Here is a 26,443-nt window from a genome sequence, read left to right as displayed (position 1 = left end):
TTTTATGAAAAATAGGCCACGTGATGGCTTAGCTGCAAAGGGCCTATTGTCACATTCTGATTGGTTGTATGTTTGTAAACTAAGACTAACCCATGAACCCTGCTTGGGTATAACTATAGTTGGTCTGTATTGTTTTGGATCACCGAGGCGTAAATTTTCTAACTATAGTTAGAGCGAACAGAGAATCGAAGCGGTCACATTACCGAAATAGCTAACTATAGTCATCCCTGTCTTAACTATAGTTAGTAGCCTAGATGTGACCGCAGCCATTGTCGTTTTATAAGACTATTTAAGGTTACACAATATCTTGACAGTACTACTTTAGTGGATTTTTCTTTTTGAGAAAAACAAAAGGTCGCTTTAAAATCTAACAGTTCCCAAAAAATGAAAGTAAAATCTTATATAATTTTTTTTTTTTTAAATTAAAGTTAATAAGAGTCCTCATAGTGCGTCGGCTTTTTGTGCGAAACGGCCGTTCATCCGGTAGCTCTTATTACAAGGGCCTCATTATCATTTTCTTGTTTACAAGCCACTTATGGACAAGCCAGTTATGCTCTCGAATTAATTCGCTCTTCCATGCTACCTATCACTCCTTATTGAGATCATGAAACGTGCTATAAAAAGGAAGAGGAAAATCTTTGGATTTAACTATAAAAAATTGCGATAACATATTTCTGAGCATATTAAGAAAGTTAAAAATTTTTTGTTTAAAAAACGACGACGTTTCGACGTTGAGCTAACGTCATTATCAAGTCAAAATGATAGTTGATAAAAAATGTATAAATAGTCAGTAAAACAATAGTTCAGTGGATGTGCTAAAATGTTTAAAATTAAGCAAAGAGTTTTGCACGGATGGAGTCAGTTTGCGTGTTCAAGCTTGGATTCCGTTCCTTTATGCAAAGCATCTCATAGACGAGGCAATCAAATTTCCCTTGGCACTTTCGGAGAATTCGAAACTGGCTTTCGTTGAGGAGCCTTATGTCCCCGTGGGCTTCCACTGAAAAAGTGTTTTCCAATCGCCGAGTTTTTATGTTCAGCAATACGTTGGTGGAGGTGTCGGGCTGTGTAGCCGACATAATCTGCATCGCACAGATCACAGGAAAATAAATAAACCACGCATTGTTGATTTACGATCGGAGGCTTGATTTCTTTGGGCTTGAGATCTTGTTCCAGTTTCTTGCTAATAAATACTGGTTGTAGGGTAGTGCCAATCTTATGATTGAGATCGCCCATTTGCCTTCTAACCGCGTTAGCTGATGTTTGGTCCTTGAAGGGGAGACTAACTCGCAAGACACGGCTGTCTTCCACTTGTCTTTCACGTACACCGGATGAAAGGTTCTGGATAAATTTGTTAATGGTGGAATTAATGGTCGTTATCGGATAATCAAGTCGAGTAAAGATGGAGCGAAGTCTAGTGTATTTCGAAATCAGGCAATTATTAACCAGCAAGTCTTCTTGTGGTTGTATGTAGATCCCCTTACAATGGCTTTTCTCTGTTACTTGGGTTAAGTCGCCGAGTTTAAGTTGCCCAAGGTCTCTCAAGTCGCCATGATTGTACTATTAATTTTCCTTATATAGCCCAAAGATGGCTAACACGTTCCAAAGTAGAATGCTCAGTTGTTATATAGTTCATGCCACCAAATCAGAGGAGCCTGAGAAAAGATGAGAAAAGTTAAAAATGATTAAATTGTCGCATCCTCAATGTGGGTTAAGTCAGGCCTAAAAATCGCCGAGTTTAAGTTGCCCAAGGTCTCTCAAGTCGCTATGATTTTACTAGTAATTTTCCTTATATAGCCCAAAGATGGCTAACACGTCCCAAAGTATATCGTAGAATGCTCAGTTGTTATATAGTTCATGCCACCAAATCAGAGGAGAAAAGATGAGAAAAGTTAAAAATGATCAAACTGTCGTATCCTCAATGTGTTATTTTCTTGCACTCATTTTACTCAAAAAGACTCTTAAGAGGTCCCGGAAAGTCGTAACTAAACATCTCAAAGTTGGCTCTGAACAACCGACCAAGGATGTCGATCCATTCTATGGGAATCTGCGAGTAATAACTGACCAATAAGGAGGCGGTATCGGATTTATTGTTGGCGCGAGCATCAAATCTCTCTGCCACTTCAGGCGATACCCCTGCTGCCTCTTTGAAATCTGCCAAGTCTTGATCAAAAGTTTCGTAATGACCTATAAAGTCATAGTTGATGGCACACATTCCACATATATTGACGTAATTGTCCCAGTGCCAGTCCATAACCGGCGTGCTCTTGTTGCTTCCTTTGGTTACTAAATATTGAATAAATTCACGGAAAGTGATGTCATCGAGTTTTTTAAGTACACTCTTTGAAGCATGTGGACGGAAGTTCTTCAGGATTTTTTTGCCGTGAAATTCACGAATTTTGCGGTCTACGGATACCTGCCTTAGATTGATAAACTTGTCTTTGTACGCCGACAGAATGCGCTCGAACGGCTCACGAACAAACGTGAACTTGAAATATGTTTGCAACATCCGCTTTTGCTGGTCAGGAGGAAATGAATTCAATCACAAGTTCCCTCTTAGGCCTTTGTTAAAGTGATACAGCATTGTCCTCCACTGCCTGGAAGCCACTTTAGGTGTTACACAGTATAGTATTTTGAGAGAAGGAATCACTGCCAAGTGAAAAGGGTCTGGCATGGCATTGTGTCCAGTCTTTTGACAAAACTTCTCAACCAGCTTTCTGCGTTCTTGTTGTCGTAACTCTCTTGGAGTGTTAAGAATATATGATTCCTATGAAGAAGAAATGAATTAAGTAGTTTGTTAGTCTCAGTTCCAACCAATGGAAACATATTGCAGATATGATCTATGTCATTTTGTAATACAATAGCCAGAACGGAACAATCACAGAGTATTCAAACTTGAAAGCACCTCAAGATACGGTGTGTGATGTACACCATGCCTGGAGTATTTAAGTCGAAATACAAAAATAGCTGGATTTTCCTGGTTCAGTTGAAGTTGGGCGTTCTTTTTAGAGCTCAGTCAAGTTATTTTGAGATATTCTGGCCTCGAACAAACTGACCTTTAACCGAAAGAAATTCTGGAAATATTAAAAGTTTATTCAGATAGATAAACACCACAGAGATAATAATGAACCATAAAGGAACAAGGATGGAAAAGGATGGAGAAGATTAACCTGGATTGCAAACGAAGAACTTAAAAATTTAAGCTAAACTATGTCCAAACGGTGAAGTTAGGTAGCTCCCTTAAAGCCTTTAATTACCAATTTTCTGCCAAGTTACAATTTGAAACTATGGTGAGAGGAAAATGATGTCATTTTCTTTTAGGAAAGGGATGCAATTCAACTTTGTTATACTGGTCTTGGAAAAGTTAATATACAACCTAATTTTCTCTGTGCAAGAGATGAGAAAGATCAAGAGAGATATTCCTGTCATGCTCAATTTCCAAACCAACCATGCACAACATGCCGAAATCAATGCACAGTAACCCCCAATTGCACGTTCTGAACCACACTTATTTCCACCCGTTTCCACCAGTGTAAAAAGTCTAAGAACCATACCTGTACAGTGTGTGCAATTGAATCCTCTTTTATCGCTTCCAAGGCATAAATTTGCACTAAGAAGGAAAAAAAAGAAAGGATTTGACAGTTACACATCATTTGTGTGGAGGCAACTTCTGGTGGAGGGATACGATGAGGTCGGGAATGCTTGTCGTCTCGCTTCGCAATCAAGGATTGTGGCCTCACTTTGGGTGTTGATGACAAAACACCATGCACTAATTTTAGCTTTCAAAGTATCTTTTAGGATGCACTATGTAATTAATTTCTAAGGTTTCTTTAAACCGTAAGAAAAATTGTTTAACCGTTAGCCGTAGGCCGTAAAGAAGGCAAAATATCCCGCCAGCCGTATATAGGAATCCGAAGACAAATAGTTTTCTTTAAAATCGAATTTTTAACAATTATTAAAATGCAAGATAAGAAACCGTTTTCAATATTACATAAATTCGGTCTATGAGATATGCGGCTTAACGTTCGCTGAAAAAGAAAATAAAAATTTAGACAAATATTAAAAAATATATATGTATGGTCAGATCCACAAATTGTCTACCAGTCTATTGTCTGTTGCATTCATTTTCAATACTGACAGTAATCGAAGAATTGAAAGTTTACAATTTTTCTGACAACCTAATTTTCGAATTTCTCCGGCGTAGCGCGGATGGGTCCTCGTGTCTTGCCATTTTTTGTCTACAGGTAGCTGCAGGTACGACTTCAAGTAAATGAGGTTATTTCGTGTAAATGTTCATTTTAACGAGAATAAACCGTTACGAATAGTATGGTTGAAAATCAGTGCGTGCGAGCTGGAAATTGCGCAGTTTTCAGGCAGTCCTTGCATGAACTAAAATGCAACAGCAGGACTTCTCTCGTTATAAATATATACAGTTGACCTTTCTTTACCAAGGTATGGTGATATTTTTAGTATCCTGTCTTTCCTGACTAAACCACTGCCTAATTAGCAGAGGACATCTTCGCCATTTTTAATTCGCGCCAAACCCGCCAAACCCTGCACACGTCATGTGATAGTCTGTCACGTAACGAGATCAACTAACAATTCATTCTGCCTTATAAATAAAGTCTAAACAAATATATTGCCATCGTGAACGAAGCAGATATAGCAAAGAAACAGACCTAACAAATGTCACAAATTTTAACCGTACAGTGAAACTCTATGGAACGAAATAACGATACATTGTTTTCACGGGAAACAAATGTGACCAGTTAATGAAAGTAAAGATAAAGTAAAAGCACAATAATCTTCGGTGAAAGGCATAAAGATAATGGTTGCTTTAACTCCAGCAGAAAAAGAATGTCTTGTTCTTTCCTTGATCTGGTTGGTGGCTTTTGTGGTACAGAGTAACGAGCAAAGCATCAGTCCACTCAGACAGTATCGCTGTCATCATGCAGCAAGGATATCAGAAGCTACGTACCAGCGTTTGTTACAGTTTTCAGGATGAGACAGAGATGGAACTTATATTAACACGAAGCGGGATTTTCGTGAAGCCCGTCAATTTTTCGGAAATGACTGTTTGCCCATTACATCCATTACATCGGATGGAGAAGAGCTAGTAGATTATGTTCTGTGTCTCAGGATGTCTCCGGTCACAAAAAGGAATCCAAACAAGTACCCGCAGCAGAAAGGGGAATTACTTTGCAGCCCTTACGAAAAACCTCGTACCCGTCGGATCAGTAAGCGATTACGATGAGTAATCTCACGGCTTGTAAGAATTGATGTTCTTCTAATTTATTCTCACTTTATACGCAAAGATAAAAATCTACCTCTTCCGATGGGTTGGGCCCTGAAGACAATTAAGAAAAAGGTGCGTTTTACAAAGAAACAAACCGAGTTCTTTACTGACCAATTTCAAAAAGGGGAGCAAAGTGGACGGAAAAGCGATCCACAGGAAATTTTTAAAGCAATGAACTTAGCAAGAGACCAAGCGGGGGAACGCCGATTTCAACCTGATGAAGTCCTTACGTCGCAGCAGATTAGTGGCTTCTTTAGCCGTCTTTCAACAAAGAAACGATTAGAAGTCGAAGTCGCCGGTAACGAAGCTAAAACTAGTCAAGTTTCAGAAGTGGCCAAGGAGAGCGCCGACGAGAACGAAATTTCCGCCGAAACTAAGAGTCATCTATCAGCTGTATGTGCAAATATGACGAGAGATGTGGCTATTGAGCATCCGACTGTATCTTTCGATCTTAACATCTCAGTGAACTTGTACAAAAACGTACACTCGCAACTTTAAGGTGGCTAAAAACAGTTTCCAGCAGTTAGATTTTGATGGGCCATTATAACCACTCTTTATCATTTGATGGTTCAGTGATGATATAAAAAACTGCCCAATCATTGGTGAACACGTTCTATTCATTTTCATGACACCATAGGTTACCATAGCAACAGTATGACCTGCTAAAAACACCCTTAATTACAGCTTTAGGGGCTTATAATTCAAAAACGGCACGGTGAATTTTTCTTATATTATCAAATTTTAACAAGCATGACAAGACGCAACTTTTGGCAAAGCTTAAAAAAATCGGTACATAAGGTTCAGAGCCCCCTTAAATTTTCAAAACTTTAGGCTCAAGAGTGGATAGACTAAGAGACATTTGCATCAATATTTCTGACATCTCACCTCAAATCGCACGACTCACACAATTAGTCCAGGAGCGTGCCAGCTCTTTCAAGTAACTGAGCTCTACGTGTCTCACGAATAACTGATCTGCGGATTGTAAATGGCGGTGCGTGTATACAAAGTAGCTGTAAATTTACAAGAAGGCGTTGCCTGACAGCAGAATCATGCATATCGGATTTCAGTCGCTCGAGCTCAGCACTGTTTGCGGAATCTCCTCCAGTTGGACAATTTTCAGTGAATTCGAAACCGGCGAGTGCCGGAGGCGCAGAAGGGATGCAAATACCAGTGGACGCGAGGCAAACGTATACTAACGGCTGTGTGGCAAATTTAACCTGTTGAGAGCAATTCAATTGTTCAACCTGCTGTGTGCAGAATTATGCAGAATTATTGTGCGATTCTCAGGGCAGGAAAAGTCGAAATTTTTGTTTTTCCTGGCTCATTATATGAAAATCAAGTGCAGCTATAGACATTTTAATACGTTTCTAGTCATTTCATCGGCAAGTGAAGATATAACTGATGAAAACAATTATTTGTGTACAACGAGTTTGATTTTTTTATTATGCATTTCATTATGGCGTCGTAGTCATTTAACCGAACTGATCTTTTTTTGAGAGTTAAAGGTCCCTATAAGATAAAACCCAAATCGTAAAGAACTATCTTTCAGGGCTTCTTGGTTCTGTTATTGTAAACTTTGAGACACTACCGCATGAATTTTTGCCAAGCTATTCTAGGCCACCTTTGCGCCACCTTTGCCTTGATTTTAAATGGCCGAAGATGTCGTTTGTACACAGAACCGTAGCTCCCCCTGGAATAACAAGAGACAAAAACTATCACTTTGTCTCGATAAAGCAAGTCCAACCCATATATCTATAGAGCGTTTTCACGTGACGTCATCAAATTCTTAAATCCAAAACTAGAGAGCCACCAAAGTTTTTATCCTCATCAGTCATAAGAGGTGCTAAAGTTATATCTGTTTACAACTTTCCAGCTTTAGCTCTTCGTTTGGAAACCAGCGCATTTTGAATTTCGAAGTTATTGCGGTGCGTCACATAAAACTGCGATCGCGTTTGTCGAAAAGTATGTATTTATCTCGTGATTTTTTAGCCATTTAAGACGTTGTCGTATTTAGAAAACTGCTTATTTAACTGTTTATTTGTTCAGTGCGGATAATTATTGTCCCAGATAACCAAAGTAAGTTCCAGATGTTAACACTATTTTCCAGCTGCCATATTTGTGTACTACAGAGGAACACCAACATGGCGGCTCCACTAGGCTCTGTAACTTTGCGCGGAGCATATCGACGAATATCTCAACTTTGGGACAACGCACGCGGCACACCTTAAACTTGGAGAACTGTCTTCTTTATTTATCTCCCGTAATATCACAATTTCCTGACCTTATCCACTGAATGGTTTTTGATTTTATTTTTTCATGGCGTGATAATGAAAACGCTCTATAGCTAGAGAAGTCTTTCTGTTACATTTTCGTTCTTATGACAACTGCCCGAAAAGTGCATAATTTAATGATCGCGCATGGTGAAATTTGAGTTACTTATCTCCGGAGAGTTCTTAACGGTTTAATCCCGAAAAAAATAAATATTTCAAAAGTCTAACCCCATTTCCGTTCGTTTCGATAATCTTTGGTTTTTACTGACATTTACTCTTAAGCTTCATGCATAACTATTAATTACAACCATCATAACGGTCCATTTCACATGGTTAGCAAGAAATTTGCATACCATTACTCTAGATTTAATGCATGCTCAGTATAAAGTGTGTTTTCGAGATCACGAAACAAAAATGACACAAACTAGCAACTGATCAGAATCTTTTTTCCTTTACTTGTTTTTAATTGCTGTTTTTCATTGAATGCGTTACATTGTAGAATAACTGTATGCCTTTGTGACAGCATCTTGGCGAGTAGATGGAAATAGCGAACAAACAGTTACATGTAACAACTGTCGGCAGTGGGCAATACTAAATTTATTTTCCAACAATTTTCTCAGTCGGTGAAAGTTTGACTTCGAGCGGTTTTTTGTCGCTCTCAGAGGATCATAGGGAACGAGAGGAAAACAGGAAGTTAAACTTGTTAAACCTGTATCTTAAAGTAAAGATATCGTGAGGTGTCGTTTCTCGCGTTATTTGCATTCAGTTGCGTGCTAAATTGAATACCAAAACCATTCATAACGATTTGTTGAAGCTGAGGACTTGTAGGAATAAGAAACACAAGACCTGAGTGCGATCCTTATGTCCTTATTAGAAACTGATTCAAATATTGAGCACACTACCTGATTACAAGACAAATTAAACGCTTACCTGAGTCGAGATTCATCTTCATTTGCTTTGTGTACAGTTTGATTAGCAATATTCCAGTAGTTAAAAGAGCCAAAAGCAATAACGGTTTCATCGCCTTCATCTTCACCAACAACAATTCGATCCGTCCAGAACTGAATATTATTTCGTCTCCTTTCGTTAAGGAAGTTCGCGCTAATTGTTTCTGCGTATTCTTACTGCGCACGCAAATTCACACGCCACGTCATGCATCGAGCGCACGCTAAGTAATAAAATGAACAATTATAGGGTAGATGGCCATCGCTATAGCTTTTGCCTGCCTTGGACGTTCGGTGACCCCTATTTTTCTTTCGATGGATCATTTTCTCTAACGATTTTCTATGTTTAGCGAAAAAATGAAGAAAATCTATCGATTAGAAGTTTGAAGTTTTGGCAAAATGTACCATCGAATTTTAGCTCTTCGTTTATCTGTGCGGCGGTTTCAAAGGCCTTTTAAAGGGTTAAGGTTTGTGAAAACGTTGGCAACGTTTGGAATTATTAACGCAACGGACTCACTTCTACAAAACATTACTAGTATAGCTTGTCTCCGTTGATTCATCTTTGATATTTAAAGCTAAAAACCCTGGAGATCATGCTGATTTACACTCGCCAATTTTTCAAAATTAGACTAGTTTTCCACACGCTTAGCTTTATCTCTGAAACGAAGTCCGCGACCCCATTTTTTTCCATTTCTGAAACAAGTAATTCCTTATCTGTCCGCAGTAGAAGTTTGAAGAAAATCCATCGAGTAGAACATTTTCTTGCGAACGTCCTTAATTAGCAGATCGAGTAATGAGCGAGGACTGGGGCTTTAGTAAAGTTTTCAGGTTAACAGCTTAGCAACCCGGCGACAGAATTTCAAATCTATCGAGTAGTGGATACCGTAAATTCTCGAATTAGCGGCCGGGTCGCTTATTTGAAATTTAGTAGAAGACGAGGGCACTTATACGAGGGAGGCGTATAATCGAGGGCAGGCGCTTATTTAATTTTTCCCAAGTCTTAGCGAGATATGATAATTTTTTAAAGCCGCCAAAAAATCACAAATTCGTTACGGCCCCACGTCTGGTCAAAACACCTTATCATAAACTTCGTTCTGTTCAATCCGCATCACAATAACACTCCAGTTTGAGCCTGGAAATTTATTTTTGAGGAGTTTACAAGGTTTTTCAGGCCGATTATACTTCTGTGGATTGATTTTCGGGGTCAAGACGAGCCGCTTAAAATCAAGAAAATTTGCTTCCTCAAATATTCTTAATTACGCACACTTTTTCAAGCAGCAAATTTGCTTCCCGGTAAAACACCGAAACACCTAATATTCTGACATTTTGAAAGAAGAAATGTCAGTGTAAAATCTGGTATGAAAATTATGTTGGGGCTTTTCATCGGCGCTGAGTACTAACGCTCTCAAAATCGTCGTAATCACAACACTAACCGGCTAGTAACAAAAACAATAGGGAAGTGCCTGTGACCAGATAATCAAAAGGAACGTGAAGATGTCTTCTTGTATTTGATTTCCTCGGTGTTTGGACTTGACCTGTCACAGAAAAGTCATGTTTAGCTCACATTCTGTAAGATATAATATTCAAATATTGGTGTATTCAGAATCCTTACACGATAACCGTACAAAGCGACAACAACTAAAAACAGACCTGCTCAGTAATTGCCTCCAATATTAACAATAATAATAATAATAATAATAATAATAGTAATAGTAATAGTAATAGAAATAGTAATAGTAATAATAATAATAATAATAATAACAATAATAGCTAATCGAAAGCCGAAAAATAGTAAATGAACGCGCGTGATCTCGATAGGATTGCTAGCTGTAATTTCATTTATTAGTACTAGTTAAATTTTCCGCGAGTTCTCAACTATCTGTAAAATTGAATTTCACCCTATTTCCCAGCTATAAAAAATTTTTGCAGCCATCTGTTAATCTTCACATGATTATCGTGTCGCCATCGTTTTCGAAAAGCACCGTTTTTAAAATGCTTTCCTCCTGAAATTCCTTTGGTTTGAAAAACGTTCTCGAAAAGTTCCATTTTCTTGACGGATCAGTGTCAGTGAAGAGTAGGCCTATTTTTAGAAGAGAAGTCGCGTTTTCAAATTTCTACGGTGTAGCGTGGACGCTGCAATGGCAGTTCTGCAAGCTGGTTTTCACATGACGTCACCAAAATTCGAACTACTAAACTATTGATCTTCCTGAGATTTTACTTAAATGATGTATAAGAGCAGCTGAAAACTAATATTCATACAAATTTTCGCTCCGAATGGGTTCTTGGTTTTGTGATACACTACGCTCGAATTTCTAAGCTTTTGCGTGACGTCGACGCGGCATTTACATCATGATGACGGCCTACAGAGCTGTCATGATGGTTAAAAAAGTGACTTATTTCGGGGAACGTGGCTATCTGAACAGTTCATGTCTTAGAAAAAGTATTATTTTAATGTTTTAGAGTTCCTCGAGGGATAAATTCACGCTTTTGTTGCAAAACTCAGTGACAGATGTTTCTGTTGGTTTCCGGCCGTCATGTTGGTGCCCATACGGATGGGCAGCATGGCGTCTTCATAAAAATCTCTATAAATTTGGGTAAAAAATTTCTCTGCATATCTCGCAGAAGAAAAATTGCTGTGACCAGAATTTTGGCGACAGTCTTTGCATATTTACTTCCTTTCATTTCCCAGATTCTGGACTTTATCTATTGACCGGTTTTGATTTTGATTTTGATCTATTTTGAATTGCGTGACATTGAAAACCAGCAATGGATCGTTTTCACTGTCACGCAACAAAAAAATAAATCGAAAACCATCCAGTGGAAAAAGCTATGAAATTATGTTATAGAAGATAACTAAATAAGACACTTCTCCAAGTTTTAGGCATGTGCGTTTCCCCAAACTTCAGATATTCGTCGAAATGTTTCGCAGATATTTACAGAGCCCAGTATGAAAACGCCATGTTAGCGTACCTCCGTGGTACACCAATATGGCGGCCGGAAAATAGTGTAAACATCTGGAACTTACTTTGGCTGTCTAGGTGACCGATTATCAGTACTGATCAAACAAGCATTTACATAAGCACTTTTCATAATGCTCTAACTTCTAAAAAGGCTCAAAATCATGAGATAAGTATATAGTTTTCGACAAACTCGATCGTAAGCCTTGTGTCACGCATATCCATAATCCTGAAATTCAAAATGCTCTGGATTCCAAACGAAGCGCGCTATTGAGCTGTAAAATTGTAAACAGATATAAATATACCGCCTCTTATGCCTGACGAGGATAAAAACTTTGGTGGCTCTTTAGTTTTGGATTTTAAAAAGTGATGACGTCACGTGAAAACGATCTATACCCATCAGATGGCCATGGTATAGTGCATGTGTAGTCTTTCGGTCTCATAGTCCGTGACCGTTCATAAACGAAAATCCAAACCATCAGAGAGACTTCCCCCCCCCCCCCCGCCCAGCCTATTTCTGTTGTTCTTACTTCGTTCGTTATATTGAAACACAACAAACGCACGATAGCTTCATGTCATTGTCTTGCTATACAAGGGCGATCAGGTGATTGTGCGGACGAACCAATAACATTTTTGAATACCATGCACCAACAGCCACACAACGAGGAAAATTTTAAAGATCTTTGCCATTATCATGGTCGTATTTTTGAATGTTACTGTTCTAGATGAAGCAAACGTTCGTTTATGATCCCCAGAACTACTTTCAGACGTAGTTACCGAGACAGCCGAAGAAGAATTTTCCTTTCAGTGGACGGAGGAATGGTCAGTTTTATAAGGAGGCTAAAAACGTTCATATTTTGTACATTTTTCATCGCGGTGTTAGCTATCATTGCGATGTTTTACTACTCTCTTAGATATTCATATACTTCGAGACTGGAGATTAAGTATCTGGGAACGCTGAACTTGAAGATTGAAAACGATTTTGTTGAATCTGACGTAACGTCAACGAATACGTCGCGAACAAATTCTTCGATACAAGCGAGCGACAAAGTTTATTTGCTTCAAGAGAGCTCAAGCTCAAAGCACTCCGACCAGAAGATGAAAACGACGGTGTTGGCGATTGATAATAAAAATGACAGAAATAGAACCTCCAACAACAGTTTAACTAATCATTCAGCCGATGGATCAGTAGCAATTCACGATAACCACAAACAAAACAGCTCAATTATAGGTGAAGCGAAGGCTGGAGTAGCGAGCGATGGAGGCAAAACAGTACAAGATCTTGAAGACAACTTATGTCCTAAAAGCCCTTCGACGTTAGGTGAGTCCCGATTTCTCAATGTTATATTCTAGTTTACTTTAAAGTTCACTTTATTAGCTGCCTTCAGTCGCCTCGTTCGGACCAAAATGGACTGCGTTCTGTCAATGAATTAATTTACACAAACTAATTCAGATGCAAATAAGATAAAAACTATTCTAAGGGCCGATTTACACGGTACGACTTTGTCGCATAAGACAAGCTTACGACAGGCCTACGACATGACTTAGGACCATTTACACGGGCACGACATTGTCACTTACAAAATTAAATGTGCAAAAGTTTGCACCGGGATTTTCGGAGCGAAAGTTCTAACAAACGGTAAATAGATATTTTTGCTGTCCTGCGCTTTGAAAAAACTTTCTAGCGAGATAGGTTTAATTGCAAGTCGCTACGGTTAACTTACTTTCGCTAGGAACAATGGCATAAAATATATATACATACATATCACTTTGAGCGTATTATTGCATTTAAAGCATAATTCAGAGTTTTACATTTCATCTAACTTGAAGAAAGCAACCGAATGGTTAACTGGGCTGAAATGTCAGTATTCTTCAGCAAACATTTCAATGAACGGTTAATATGCATCAGTGATGCGTAACACTGTTGTCTCAAAATCCCTCATTCAAACAGTACAATGGACCTTTACGGCGATACGGCGGCCATTTTGAATTCTATTGTTTCAAAAAGCTATTATGGGATGCTCAGGGGGCAAATACAGCTGTACATACTAATTTGCCCCTAGACATAGTCAAACGTTGCCTCTGTCTAGTACACTGATATCCCTATAATCATTCAGGTGATTTATAAGATACGTTAGTAGAATTCTACTAGTATGGTAACGCTAAGGCGGCAGTCTGATTGGCTAAGCTATCATACACTATCAGCCAGGAGTAAAATTCTTCTGTTATACTAATGCAAATGCTGCAATCTGTTTGGTTAAACCATTGTACACTATCAGCCATTATAGTTCACCACTAGCAATAAAGACCAAAGAATGCAATAAATATTTGTTTCAAGAACATCAAATTTCCGCGGAGCAACTATCAGCCGATATTTCCTCAGAAGAAACACTCTATTGTTTTGTCGGAGGAAAATACCCGGATGGATAGCACTCGTCCATAAAAATTTTTTTGTAAAAAAGCAGGCTTATAGAAAAAAAAAATTAAAAGACGCAATCTGTCTTGTTTCTCTTACACTTCCAAATTTTACATTTGGCTTTCACGCCTTCCCTCTAAAAAAGTTGAAAATAATTCAATATGATTTTTGAACTGGAGCGCGGAAGAAAATTTGGTGGTGAGAAATAAAGACAATAGAGTGTTTATCTTGGAGCAGCCTGATAATTGTCCCGCGGAAATTTGATGTTTCTAAACCTAGCATATTTTGTTATACAAGACCGGCTCAAAGAGCCGTTTTTCGATACTATTAACAATCTTTTAGTCCATAATTGAGAAAAAATATAACATCTTACACATTCATATTATAAGCTCAAAATATATCCAATTGATTATATTTCAGTGGGCCGTGTATATGTAAACGAGTCGATTCCTAGAATGGAAGAAGTAGAGAAGGAAATGGCTCTTGTGCATGGCGGCTGGGTCAGTAATGGCGGATGTTGGAAACCTACTGAATGCAAAGCCAGAGTCAAGGTGAGGTATCTATCCAAATTTCTTCATTTTTTGATCAGCTTAACTATAAATTTGAATTTTTAAAGGATTTTTGGATTCTGCTGTATGTAAAGTATATCTTTGCAGAGATTAAGGGTGATATTAGTGATATCAGCGTGCATCATCTAAGCAATAGAGGACTTTTTCCGTGTTAACATAGCCGTACCTTAACGCACCTATTGACCAATTAGAGCGTGCATACTATAGTGTATCTTAAATATTTTTCTTGTTTTTGTAATTTAACAAGAAATATAAAGAGTAACGTTATTCGACGTTTCGATGTATCCAACATCATTATCAAGAATAAAAATCGTTGAATGTCAAAGTTGTTTAAAGAGTTGAGTTATAAATATCATTAGGTGGAATTCCTACGTGCGCGATAATTGTGCTAATGATATAGTTTCCCGCGAATCGAGTCCGATTGCACGTTCAATGATGGTTTGAGATTTTGAGAAAAAACAACTTTTCGTAAATATATAATTTTTCACGTTGTTATTGTAAGATAATTTTGTGCTGGTATGTAGATTCGTTGGTATGCAAGTTACGTAATTATGCTAAGAAGTTAATATTTAAGGAGTTTGTCCGTTAGGAGTTGTCACTTTGACGGCATCTCCGCTTTTGATCTGTTCATTTTGGAAATTTTTTTTTTTAGCAAATTTCCGTGTTTTTGTTTATTACGTTTATTGTGTTAATAACTATCCTAGGGCAATTTATGTCTGATCAATAAACGAGATGCCCCCTCCTATATGACTGATGTTTTCTTACTTATACTAAGTTAGAAATTATTTTGTTTCGTTTCACTGCAGAGTGATTAGACAACAAAAAGTAGTGTAGTTTATTCCGGCACTTTTTGAGGACCGAAAAATTGTCCGCGATAGTTGATTTCTCGACTCCATGTTGTTTCATATGTTTGCCAATCGAAGATCTGGAGCTTGTGGGTTCGATAACGCGTTAGTACAGGTGTCGGTTGGTAAAACCGACATAGTTAGGTTTTCTATTTGTCCTTTGTTAACGAAGAGATACTTTCTCCACAGATGGCCTTAATAATTCCATACCGTAATCGTTATGAACAGCTATCAATATTTGTTCGACAAATGCACCCTTTCTTGAAGAGACAGAATGTCGACTACAGAATCTTTGTAGTAGAACAGGTAAGTTTACGTAGAATAACTAAAATTGTCATTAGCTATACCAGGAGTAATAATTGTGATCTATTTGGAAATGTCTCTTTTCCAAATATAAGAACTGGAATCGGGGGCGGACTTTTTGTGGGTTGAATGTAAGATATTGAAAGAATTCGATGCGACAAATTGTGAAAAAAAAGTATTGGAAAGGTCTGATCCATCTGTGAGATATAAAGTACAATGATTTGTTCTAGAAGAGAGCTAACATTGCATAATAAAAAAACAATTTCTTGTTAAGTAGAAATCTTATTTCTTACATGATCAATCATGCATCTCTGGCGGACAATTTCCGTTCAAATGTTTCGAAAGCAAACTAAAAAATGAAAATATTAATAAATATTTAACTCTGGCTTGCGCTTTTGCCCAAAATGGATGATGAATTTTTTTTGGGAATATTGTTCTTGCGTCTTGCAAGCTCCGGCTCGAAGGATTGAGAAATAGAAGGCCTGTTGGTATTCTGTCACCTACAATATGAATGAAAACATTGGCTAACATGAATGATTTCATCACCAGGCGGGAAATACACCGTTTAACCGTGCATTACTGTTCAACATTGGCTTTAACGAATCATTGAAGTTTGACAAATACGACTGCTTTGTATTTCACGATGTTGACTTGATACCAGAGGATGATCGTAATGAATACACCTGTCCTTCATCTCCCAGACACTTGTCAGTAGCTGTCGATAAATTTAATTACCGGTAAGTGCTTGAATCAATTTTAAACTGCATTACTTTGGGGAGAGCGAGACTGGATTTTAGTTTAAGATAATTTCCCCCCGTCCCTGCCTCACTGAAGAAAAACCTGCGAGGAAAAACTTGCGAGCGACAACCACAAGATACACAAGGTCACATTCAGTGGAAGATGAACACGGATTCTCCTAAACAACTCAGTAATTTCCTCCAGTATTAACAAAAATAGTAATGTCTGCTGACTCTGGCCATGAATTTTTGTGAGTGAAAGTCAATAGTTTGCTCATTTATGAGCTGATTGTCTGTTTTTTTCCAGTCTGCCATATCAAGGTCTTTTTGGAGGAGCTGGTTCTTTTACGAGGGAACACTTTGAACTTATTAATGGCTTTTCAAACGAGTTTTGAGGCTGGGGAGGAGAAGATGACGACCTTTATAAAAGGTATAATCAGTGTATTTTAATAAACAAACCAGTGAGGTCGCTTGCTGTCTTACACATGAGAGGAGGGTACAAGGCCCCGTCAACACTACGGCGGAGAAATTCGAAAACGGCGTTTTCTCAATCCGAAAACGGATTAATTTCCCATCCAAACACTACACGCAACGATCAACGACGGCAGAATAGGTTGAGTGCGCCCTGAAGGATTAGGGTTTTAAAATCACATGATTATCAGGACGTCATCGTTTTTGAAAAGCTCCGGTTTCGAAATGTTTCCCCACCACACTAAAATCGCAAAGCTGGGGCTTTCAAATTTCTCCGGTTGAAGAACGTTTTCGAAAAGCTCTTTTTTCGTGAAAGCTGCGATTTCAAATCTCTCCGGCGAAGTGTGGGCGGGGCCTAAGCAAACGATTTTCAATTTCCTATAACAACTCGATTGTGAAATTCATTTAATATTCTTTTTCTCTTTTTAACCGTTTTCGCAAAAATATAGCTTTTCCATGCATTGTTTTCAGCGACGAAGAGCTTACGATCGAAACTTCAGCTTCACAAAATCGCTACAGTAGCTAATGTAATTTATCTTGATCAACTGCAAGTTGATGAATAACAAGGTTTCTAACCACACATGTTTCGTTTACCAGAATTACTGCTAAGGAGCTCAAGCTTATGCGACCATCCATGCAAGCTGGCAGGTACAAAATGCTGAAAACCTTTCACTTCCGCAGCACTGGGGCCAATCCAAATCGGTATGTACAGTTATCTATGCCTCTTATATTCAGATATATATCTTCATCCTGAGTCGTATTCAATACAAACGACATTTGAAGGAAAGAAGAATGGTTTTACCTTTCAAACTGTAAGCTTTCACATTTGTCGATTTATTTCATCCCATTTCCTTCTGTCTTATACCTTTACTTCCTATCTTATCCCATCCCATCCCATCCCATCATATCCCATCACACCCTATCCCATTCTATTCCGTCCGATTCTATCCCATCCCATCCCGTCCCGCCCCGCCCCGCCCCGTCACGTCTTCTCCCATCCCATCTAATTCCATCCTTTACCATCGCAGACCATAGTGATAGAGAAATTCGCATAAGTACAAATCTTTAAAGATTTCCTGTCAGGTATAATTCAAATGTACTGAATTGAATCCATTTTATAAGTACTTTTGGACTGTAAACATCCTATGCTATAGGCGTTGCTATGCTAAAGTATAGCTACCAGTGTGCAGATTTCGTAATTTAAACGCAAATCAAGGTGCAATTAGAGCAAAATCGTTTCAAAATACGTTTTGCAAAAGGTCGGAGAATGGTCAGAGAATCTTTATGTTTCGAAAAAAATGTTTTTTTGGAGAGAAATTTGTGTAAGACCACCTCAAGGTTTGCTCGAATTAAATTGTAAATAATTTTAACTTTATGTCGCTAAGATATATTTTAATGTGTAAATAGTGTTCCCAATTAGTTTTTTAACGCTAAATACCATTGACACGCAAATAGTCATTCATTCATTCATACATTCGTTCATTCGTTCGTTCGTTCGTTCATTCATTCGTTCGTTCATTCATTTATTCATTCAACCCATCTCATCTCTTCCCATCCGTCCCGTTTAATTCAGTCCCATTCCATCCCGTTTCGTCCCGTCCCATTCCGCTTCATCCCGTCCCAGGCCATCTTAACAGATATATTTCTTTTCAATCCACCCACAGCCTTGCTAGCCTTAAAACTTCTGTCAAGCGAATGAGTACGGACGGTCTGAATTCCCTCAAGTACACAGTGCAGCATGTAACAGAGTACCCTCTTTATACTCTGGTGTCAGTCGATGTAAAAGACGCCATGAAAATTACAACAACAACATGAACGCCTTTCCCCGCATCAACAGTCGACATCATGCGAGGAGAGCATTTCAAGTCTTCTGCACTGGATTTGATCGTCCAATCATTGGCCTGAGTTGTGCGAAAAGTGGATAACACTATCCACTCCATAAATTACTATGCAGCGAATAGTGTGGTTTGCTTTGGGAAGACTTATCCATTGGATAGTGATTTATCCGGTGGATAGCATTACCTACCTTTTGAACAACTAGGCACAGGGCTGGTTTTAATTTAGTTAAACATTCTAGAAATTTAGGTAAAATGGTAGAGGATTAACTGTAATTTCCGCTTCACTTCACTGGGAAGCCTCACCAAGAGCAATACCTCTTGGAACTACCTTCTAGAAGCTCTGTTTTTTGTTTTGGTTCCAGGAATTCAGGACAGAAAAAACAAAATTTCAGGACAGTTAAGCGAAGAGAGAAAGCTTTTAACCTCGTCCGGAAATATAAATCGCTCTTGGAGTCTGGGGAGGGGCACAATATATTTTGATGATTGACCTGGGTCAGGACTGGGAATGAGTGAAACTTGGCGTTATACTGTGGTTGCGACGATAGATCGTTTTCGCGTGACATCATCATGTTCAAAAATCCACAACGAAAGAGCCACCAAAGTTTTTATCCTCGTCAGGCATAAATAAGGGCTGCTAAATTTATATTTGTTTACAGCTTTTCAGCTCAATAGCGTGCTTCGTTTGGAAACCAGCGCATTTTGAATTTCAGAGTTTTTTGGAGTTATTCAGAGTGGTGTGTGAGATAAAGCTACGATCGCGTAATTTGTAAAAGAATATATATTCTTATCTCGTGGTTCACTTAAGTGTTAGGAAAAGTGCTTATGTAAATGTTTGTTTATTCAGTACAGATAATCAGTCGCCATTCTCTGAGCAAAGTAAGTTCCACTATTTTCCGGCCGCCATATTGGTTTACCAAGCTGCACCAATATGGCGGTGCATACTGGGCTCTGTAAATTTGTGCGAAATATTTCAACGAATATCTGAAGTTTGGGAAAACGCAGACACCCTAAGCTTGTAGAAGCGTCTTCTTTATTCATTTCCTATAACATTACAATTTCTTGACTTAATCCAGCGAATGGTTTTCGATTTACTTCCTTTATTGTGTGACAGTGAAAACAATCTATTTTTTAGCGAGAAAGAGGACGCACTAAAGTTCAAGTTCTTTTCGCTCTTTTAATTCTTTTTTATACTTGGTACATGCCAATAAACTTGTACACATTGCTACGCTATGGCCGGCAAGGACTTATGCTATTAAAACTTATTTGAAGTATTTTTATTTAAAATAACTAAAAGTAGCTAGTTAAGCTCTGTAACGTCTGTAGCGTTATTCAAGCGTATCGATTAAACGTGGTTTTAAGAGCCAAGGATTTTGGAATCCGTGGATTTTCCATGATGTTGCAATGAAATCAAATTATGAATCCTTTTTATAAATGATTGACGTTCAAACGAGTACAATTTGAACGCTAAGAGCTTCGAGACATTTCCAAGTTTGCAACAGTTAGTGGACACGAACTATAAAGAAGAGATCCTGCGACTGGCTGTTCATTTACAGTGAGAAGCAACTCCGGCCGGCCATAGCTGTTACCTCACTTCACCCGTGCATACGTATTTACTCGGACATTTCTAGCAAACCTGCAGTTTCTTCAATTATACCATAACCAAGGTAGTAATAAAGCCATACAAAGGCCATAAACGCCTTCAGAGTATGTCTTTACCGTGCTGATCCCGTAAACCGTTTTAATGCATGTTCACGGTCCGAGAAAATGTAAATTAGTATTAGGCGCCACACTACGCCGGAGGAAAAAATCGGAAGTTTTACTCTGAAAACTCATCAAATGTTTTCCGTCCACACTACGCCGGAGAAATTTGAAAACGCATCATTCACCGGTCATTTTGCATTTCTGTTTGATTAAAGATCGGGCAGAGTAATATACATACATACATAAACTTTATTTTTTCTCGAATTTAAGAGTAGTGGTGTAGTGAGGAATTGAAAACGTAGCTTTATTTATTCTGGTTAGGCCTTCCGTCCGTCCGCACTAATCCATCACGAAAACGGAACTTTTCGAAAAAGCTCTTCAGACCGGAGGAATTTAGAAAAACAGTGTCGAATCGTTTGTGGTTTATGCCTTTCTATTGTCAACGTTTCTTCAATAATGTGTATCTAATATAACTTTATGCTGTCCAGTTTGAAAACCGTTTTGATGAAACACATTCCGAGGACAACGCAGGCAAAATTCGAGGAAACAGTAGTCCGAGTCAAATTTAGCTGTGAGAAGAATTTTTGGAGTCCAATTTTCAAATTATTTTCAGAGGGAACTGTCCAAATAAGTTAAATAAATTTTTCATTTGGACGCTATTAAACTTTGAATCCATTATGAAGGTTTTTTATCTGTTTTCTTTTTCTTCTAGTGACCTATATTGGCGGACGAGACTAAGAGTTTATTTTGCTGTTAATTCTGAACAGAGAATTTTACATCGCTTGCGAAATGCAATGAGATATTGTAATAATATTACCAGTCCGAAATTCGAATAAATTCTGTTGTCTATGATATGTCAGGCTGGCCTCCATGGGTAACCATCCCCCGCTGGAAACAGCCAAGGCAATTTCAAACGCGTCTTTGTCTGAATTGATTAATAGGACAATTTTGAAAGCATGGTTTATTTTCTACCGCGCTGTCACGGTTATGCGAATATTGCATGCCTCCCTCGGTCGCGCAATATTTTCAAATCGAAATTCAAATATTTCGAGTTTGCTTTAGTTTAAACGTACGTGCTGAAGCCAAACGGTATCCGCAATGTCTTTTATAACGCGAGGTAAACTCATAGGTTTCCTCCTTACTCTCATTCTCGTCATCTTGTTCATGTACACGTCGAACAACACGGGGATTGGAGGGAGACAGACAAATTACAGAAAAGGTAAGGACTGTTGAAGTTTTGATAACTTAATTGGTAGGACATGTTTCGATTATGGTAGAAGACTTTCCCTATACATGGAATACAAAGCACTTATGGAAGTTAATCCCGCGTTGGGTTTAACCAGCTGTTTCCGTAACATGTCTAAGATTTTACGAAGGTAGAGAGTTGCGATGTTCGAGTGTGGCCTCCAGAATTTTTCGCAAGATGTTTTCAACATGCTAGCCAATATTTAAAGATTTCTTAGCGACTATCATTTGATTATGCTATCACATCGTCTTTTAAAAATCATAGCTCTCGCAAAAGTTATCGTTAAACTTCACGGGTCTGGCAGCTTCGTTTTGTTAGCGGATATATGTGCGTCTCGTGGTCTCGATTTTTTCACAAAGCTTTCTCGGGTCTCGATTGCTTGCCAACTGCTAAAAAAGGTAAACTAGTGATACAATCTTAGATAGTGCATAGTGCAATTTACGGCTCTGACACAGTAGTCACACAGGTCCTCACCCATGCCGTTCTCTCCTTGGGTAGTCAACTAAGCCTTTCCCCTTGGCAGAATATGAGCAGACAAAAGGTGATAAGACATAATCTTAGCAGTGTGTATGTTCCATGTTTGTATATTCGTTCAAGGCCCCAAAATAACTTACAATTACCGTTTGTCAAGACGGTTTTAAATTTTATTGTGGTATTTTACGTTGAGTTTCGTTCATTTTATATTCAATCAATACGTAGAAGTAGCAAATGTGACAATTTTACTTATCACGCCACCGTTTGTAACTTGATACATTTGTTTTCCTCGCCAATATCAACGTATGCAACAAGATAGTTTTGTTTCCTCGAAAATATAAGAAACGTGTATTTTTTTTTTTACTCACTGTTGGAGTTAAATGGAATATGGAAGTTAAATATCTGCTGAAAAGTCGAAAAGGAACGATTTTGTTTTATTCAAAACGCATATTTTCATTTCACCGATAAACAAGAACTAATCTAATTGTCAAATAATTACGTCAAATCACGGAATAGTGCGTTCATATTCTTTTGCCAGCTTTGGCGTTAACAATAAAACCAAGTCAAACTAATACACAATGCTATCGAGTAATACAACTGAGGAACGCTTCAACGAGAAGTATTGAAGTTAGAAATCGTCACTTTACGGAAATTATATCCCACATCGGTGACCGAGTCACGTCATAGACTGATGAAATTAATTGGCAGTTTCATTAAGCGCCACGGAGTCTGCCGCAATAATAACGAAGTTTCTTTTGTCGCAAATTTACTAGTTTTACAAGCAACGAACGCGGGAAAGTTTCGGCTGAATATGAACTTTTGGCTCTCTTTCATAGAAGAAGAAACAAGTAAACTGCTAAGGGGAAGCAATATGTTTTCATTCTTTATTGGCACCCTGGCAGAAACACAATAGTTATAAATTAAAAGAGCAGACGACATTTCTTGAAACATTCCAGACGATAAGCAGTCACAGTAACGTTCTTTGCACTAAACAAAGGGAGAACTGACGTTACCTGAAACATAGCTGCTATCCCCAGCGAAGCGTGGATCTGATCTCGACAACGGAGTTTCACACTAGCAACGTTGGAGCGCATGCGTTTTATGTGTTGTGTTCTACCACAAGGAAAAGCATTCAACGTTCGAACGTAGTCCCGGATATGGCATGTATCTTTCACCTAACTTATAGTCGACTTTGACGTTAACTAATCTGCGCATACGTTTAGATCAAATTCCTTTTGTTGTTAAGAGAATAGCACCACAAGGATAGCAAGAGATTTGCAAAAACATTAATATATTGACAACGGTATGTTTTTGCATCTTTTATTGTAAATAAACATTTGAATTTTATGTATTTACATTTTAACTAGTTTCTATTTTCTTTTGTTTACTTGTTTATTAAGTAATGTATAGTTATGTTATTTTAATAGTGGGCTTCCTGTGAGGTGGCTTTTTAGCTAAGTAGAGTTGTCACTATAAATAAAGAATTACCATTACCAAGTCTCGGCTTCACGATATGGAAAGTCGAAATACGTTGGGTCCGCGAGGAAAAATGCTAGTCTAGCCTTCTCGCATAGTCTCGCAGTTACTGTTCGCCATCGCTCATATATGAAACCTCTTATATGATATTGAGTGCTATTAATTATTTGAACTCTTTTGTTTTGGCAGCTAAAGCCGTTAGTCGAGAGATAACACCAACCCAGGTTAATGTCAGCGAAGAAGCGAATGCCACAGTGAGAACGACAACGGTGGAATTCACCAAGACATTCATTTATCTTACCCAGACCGAGCAATGCCTTCCTCTAAACCTAGCTAGTTCTTCTGAGATTGGCAATCCCGATACATGCAACTGCGACGTTATAGTGTTAAGTTTTCAAAACAAGTGTCAGGATCAAAATTCATCACACATCACCTATTTGTTTGATCCGAACACTGGATGGGGGACAGGACGAAATGTTCTTTACTTTGCTGCAATAACCAGAACCCCAGGGTACCATTATTACATATTTGTAGACGAAGATGTAATTCTTACTTTTAACGAATTTACTCCTCCAAAGATGGAGAAACATAAGCCGTTCAGGGTGGTAGAGCGATGGCTTCTAGATTACGAGCCTGTAGTGGGTGTCCTGAACTATGGGGTACATCACGGTGCCTGGTGGACATTTGGAAGAAGAGAAGCAGTTTGTGGGATTACCGAGAAATCATTGGTGATACCCGCAGTATGGTTTGATGGTGTTTTCAACGCGCACCATTATAAATCCATACAACACCTTTTTCCTTACCGTGTTCAATACGAAAAAGTAAGCTGGTGGTCGATACACAGGTACTTGTTTTCTGCTGTTGAACTGAAATTCCGTGGACAAGCACTGATGTTTGTGCCGGTTACCGCTGGAAATCCTACGCATCGCTCTTATCCAAAGTCACTTAAGAACATTCAGATATACTGGCGAGACTACATTGAAACGATTAAACAAGAAACTCCCGCAGTTTACAGAAATCGTTCGATTTTTGAAGACTTTAAGCAGAACTTGGATAACTACGTCATCAATACTTTAACCTATTGTATGAATGTTACACGTCATCAACCCATAGTGCCTTACGCGCATTTTGAGCGCCATGCCTTGTCGAAGTGAAACGGTTAACAGAAACTTCTCAGACTCGTTGCTAACTAACATCAACTACTAACATTACGTTTTCAACATAGGAGATCAAAGCCGCCGGTAGGCACGTTCCATTTCATTAACACTTCCGCTTTGAATTTCTGGAACTGATTTCCATTGAAAAATTAAATAGCATTTTGCGAAATTCACGGGGAAAAGTGTATCCAAATTTTTAAAAATTTCTTACCTTTCATTTTCATTTTTCAAAATTTCATTTTCCTCGCGAAATTTTTAGTTAAATGGTTCCAGAATCTTTCGAGGGAAATACCCGTACCAATTGCCCACTTTTCGATGTTTTGGTTGATTTCAACACTGACGCCCCATGTTTCACAGCATCCGATCTGAGTTAGCTTCGAGTTTTTAGATTTTCTTTTGTCCGTTTCCTCCTTAGGTTTAGCCGGGTTTTATTGTGAAGATACAACGGGGGACAAAATTCTTAGGACAATTAACATACTATGCCTTAATTTCTCCTCCTTTGCCCCTCGCCCCTAAGCAATGTTGTAGTTTGTGCAGCCCTGTACACTTTAATTAACCTGTCCTGAAAGTGTTTCGTCATCCCAACATTGTTCGGATTGGGGAGGGGAGGGCCACTCTCGATATCCACGTGGTTAGAGAAGTGCATATTACGCTATATCTGATTATTTGATAAGTTAGGGATGTGGAAGCAAGGTTTTCCATGACTGTTCCAAGGATTTTTGTCCTCCATTGTATATCAAGCTCTTGAGTCCGTGTTGTACCACTGATTTTAAGCCTCTCACATTTCGTCAGAAATACGACGCGCAGCGGAGTGTTTCCGACTCTTTTCTTGGTGTTTAACACGTTGGTAAAACACTGTCTCTCCCAAACGTTTGAAGTTGTCCTTCAGTAGCATTTCAGAATAGATAAATATATTGATTCAATTAAGGCCTTGAGCCTCTGTACTGTATTTTAATTCCGAGCTTTCGCCGTTCCACGGCGTCATCAGGGAATGAAAGAAAATATTCCATAGTGCGTGATATAAAAGTGGTGTAGGTAACGCGAATGATAGAAGTATTAAAGACAATGAGTGTATATAATGTGACTAAAGTATACGATAGTATGGAAAATGGCTAAAGAGTATAAGTGATGAAGCGGTTAAAAATAAAGCAGTTCAAGAAAAAATGAAATAAAATAAAATAGAATAAAAGTTATCTGAGTTCGATACATTCTTTCTGAAATAATATACTACAAACTGGACAATCGTTAATGAGTATGAGTGATAAAGCAGTTAGAGATAGTTCAAAATAGAAGGTCTCAGAGTTCGATGCATTCTTCACGGGAATTAAGATCGGGCTTGCACCTCCGGATGTAGAACTCCTCGAATAATCGCAAGTTGACAGGATCGTTTTCTTGTGCGATTGCTTTGACATCAACACCATGGCTGTTTTGGTTGTTAGCTGCCCCTTAACCCGTTGTAATGTGTTTTTTTACGGACGAGTTGTTGTTGTTCAGGTGTTGTTTAATGCGATCATGTACAAATCGCGTTGTGCTTCCGATGTAAAATTTGTTGCATCTCTTGCAGGTGACTTGGAACACGTACAAGTTCTTCGTAGGCACAGGTTGGTGTTTGCTATAGGGCAGTTTGTTCTCGTGCATGTGTTTTGGGTGTGGTGAGAGAGGGCTTGTCTCAGCGTGTAGGATTTGTGAGCGACGGGTATTTTTTTGGGAGGTCTTCTTTGCCGAAGATTCTGGTTATTCTGTAAT

The 26,443-nt window shown here is 38.5% G+C and overlaps 2 protein-coding genes and 1 pseudogene across 2 annotated transcripts; 2 read left to right on the top strand and 1 right to left on the bottom strand.

Annotated features, from left to right (window-relative positions):
* Positions 1-706: 706 nt before the first annotated feature.
* On the bottom strand, positions 707-9,014 carry LOC145493094 (carbohydrate sulfotransferase 11-like; annotated as a pseudogene).
* A 3,032-nt stretch (positions 9,015-12,046) lies between these two features.
* On the top strand, positions 12,047-19,332 carry LOC145492156 (beta1,4-N-acetylgalactosaminyltransferase A-like). Its single transcript, XM_081471497.1, is given in 7 exon segments — positions 12,047-12,785; positions 14,301-14,431; positions 15,484-15,600; positions 16,147-16,334; positions 16,642-16,764; positions 17,403-17,507; positions 18,470-19,332. Coding segments are annotated over 7 exon segments (1,392 nt in total). The 5' UTR covers positions 12,047-12,208; the 3' UTR covers positions 18,621-19,332.
* A 1,021-nt stretch (positions 19,333-20,353) lies between these two features.
* LOC145492157 (uncharacterized) lies at positions 20,354-25,734 on the top strand. The gene is made up of 2 exons (XM_081471498.1): positions 20,354-21,563; positions 23,730-25,734. The coding sequence occupies exons 1-2, from the start codon at positions 21,443-21,445 to the stop codon at positions 24,692-24,694; spliced, it is 1,086 nt and encodes a 361-aa protein (XP_081327624.1). The 5' UTR covers positions 20,354-21,442; the 3' UTR covers positions 24,695-25,734.
* Positions 25,735-26,443: the final 709 nt, after the last annotated feature.

The sequence above is a fragment of the Orbicella franksi genome, chromosome 7 (genome assembly GCF_964199315.1).
Source record: "Orbicella franksi chromosome 7, jaOrbFran1.1, whole genome shotgun sequence".
Lineage (NCBI taxonomy): Eukaryota > Metazoa > Cnidaria > Anthozoa > Scleractinia > Merulinidae > Orbicella > Orbicella franksi.
Note: the sequence above shows the minus strand (reverse complement) of the source record. Positions and strands in the feature narration are given on the sequence as shown.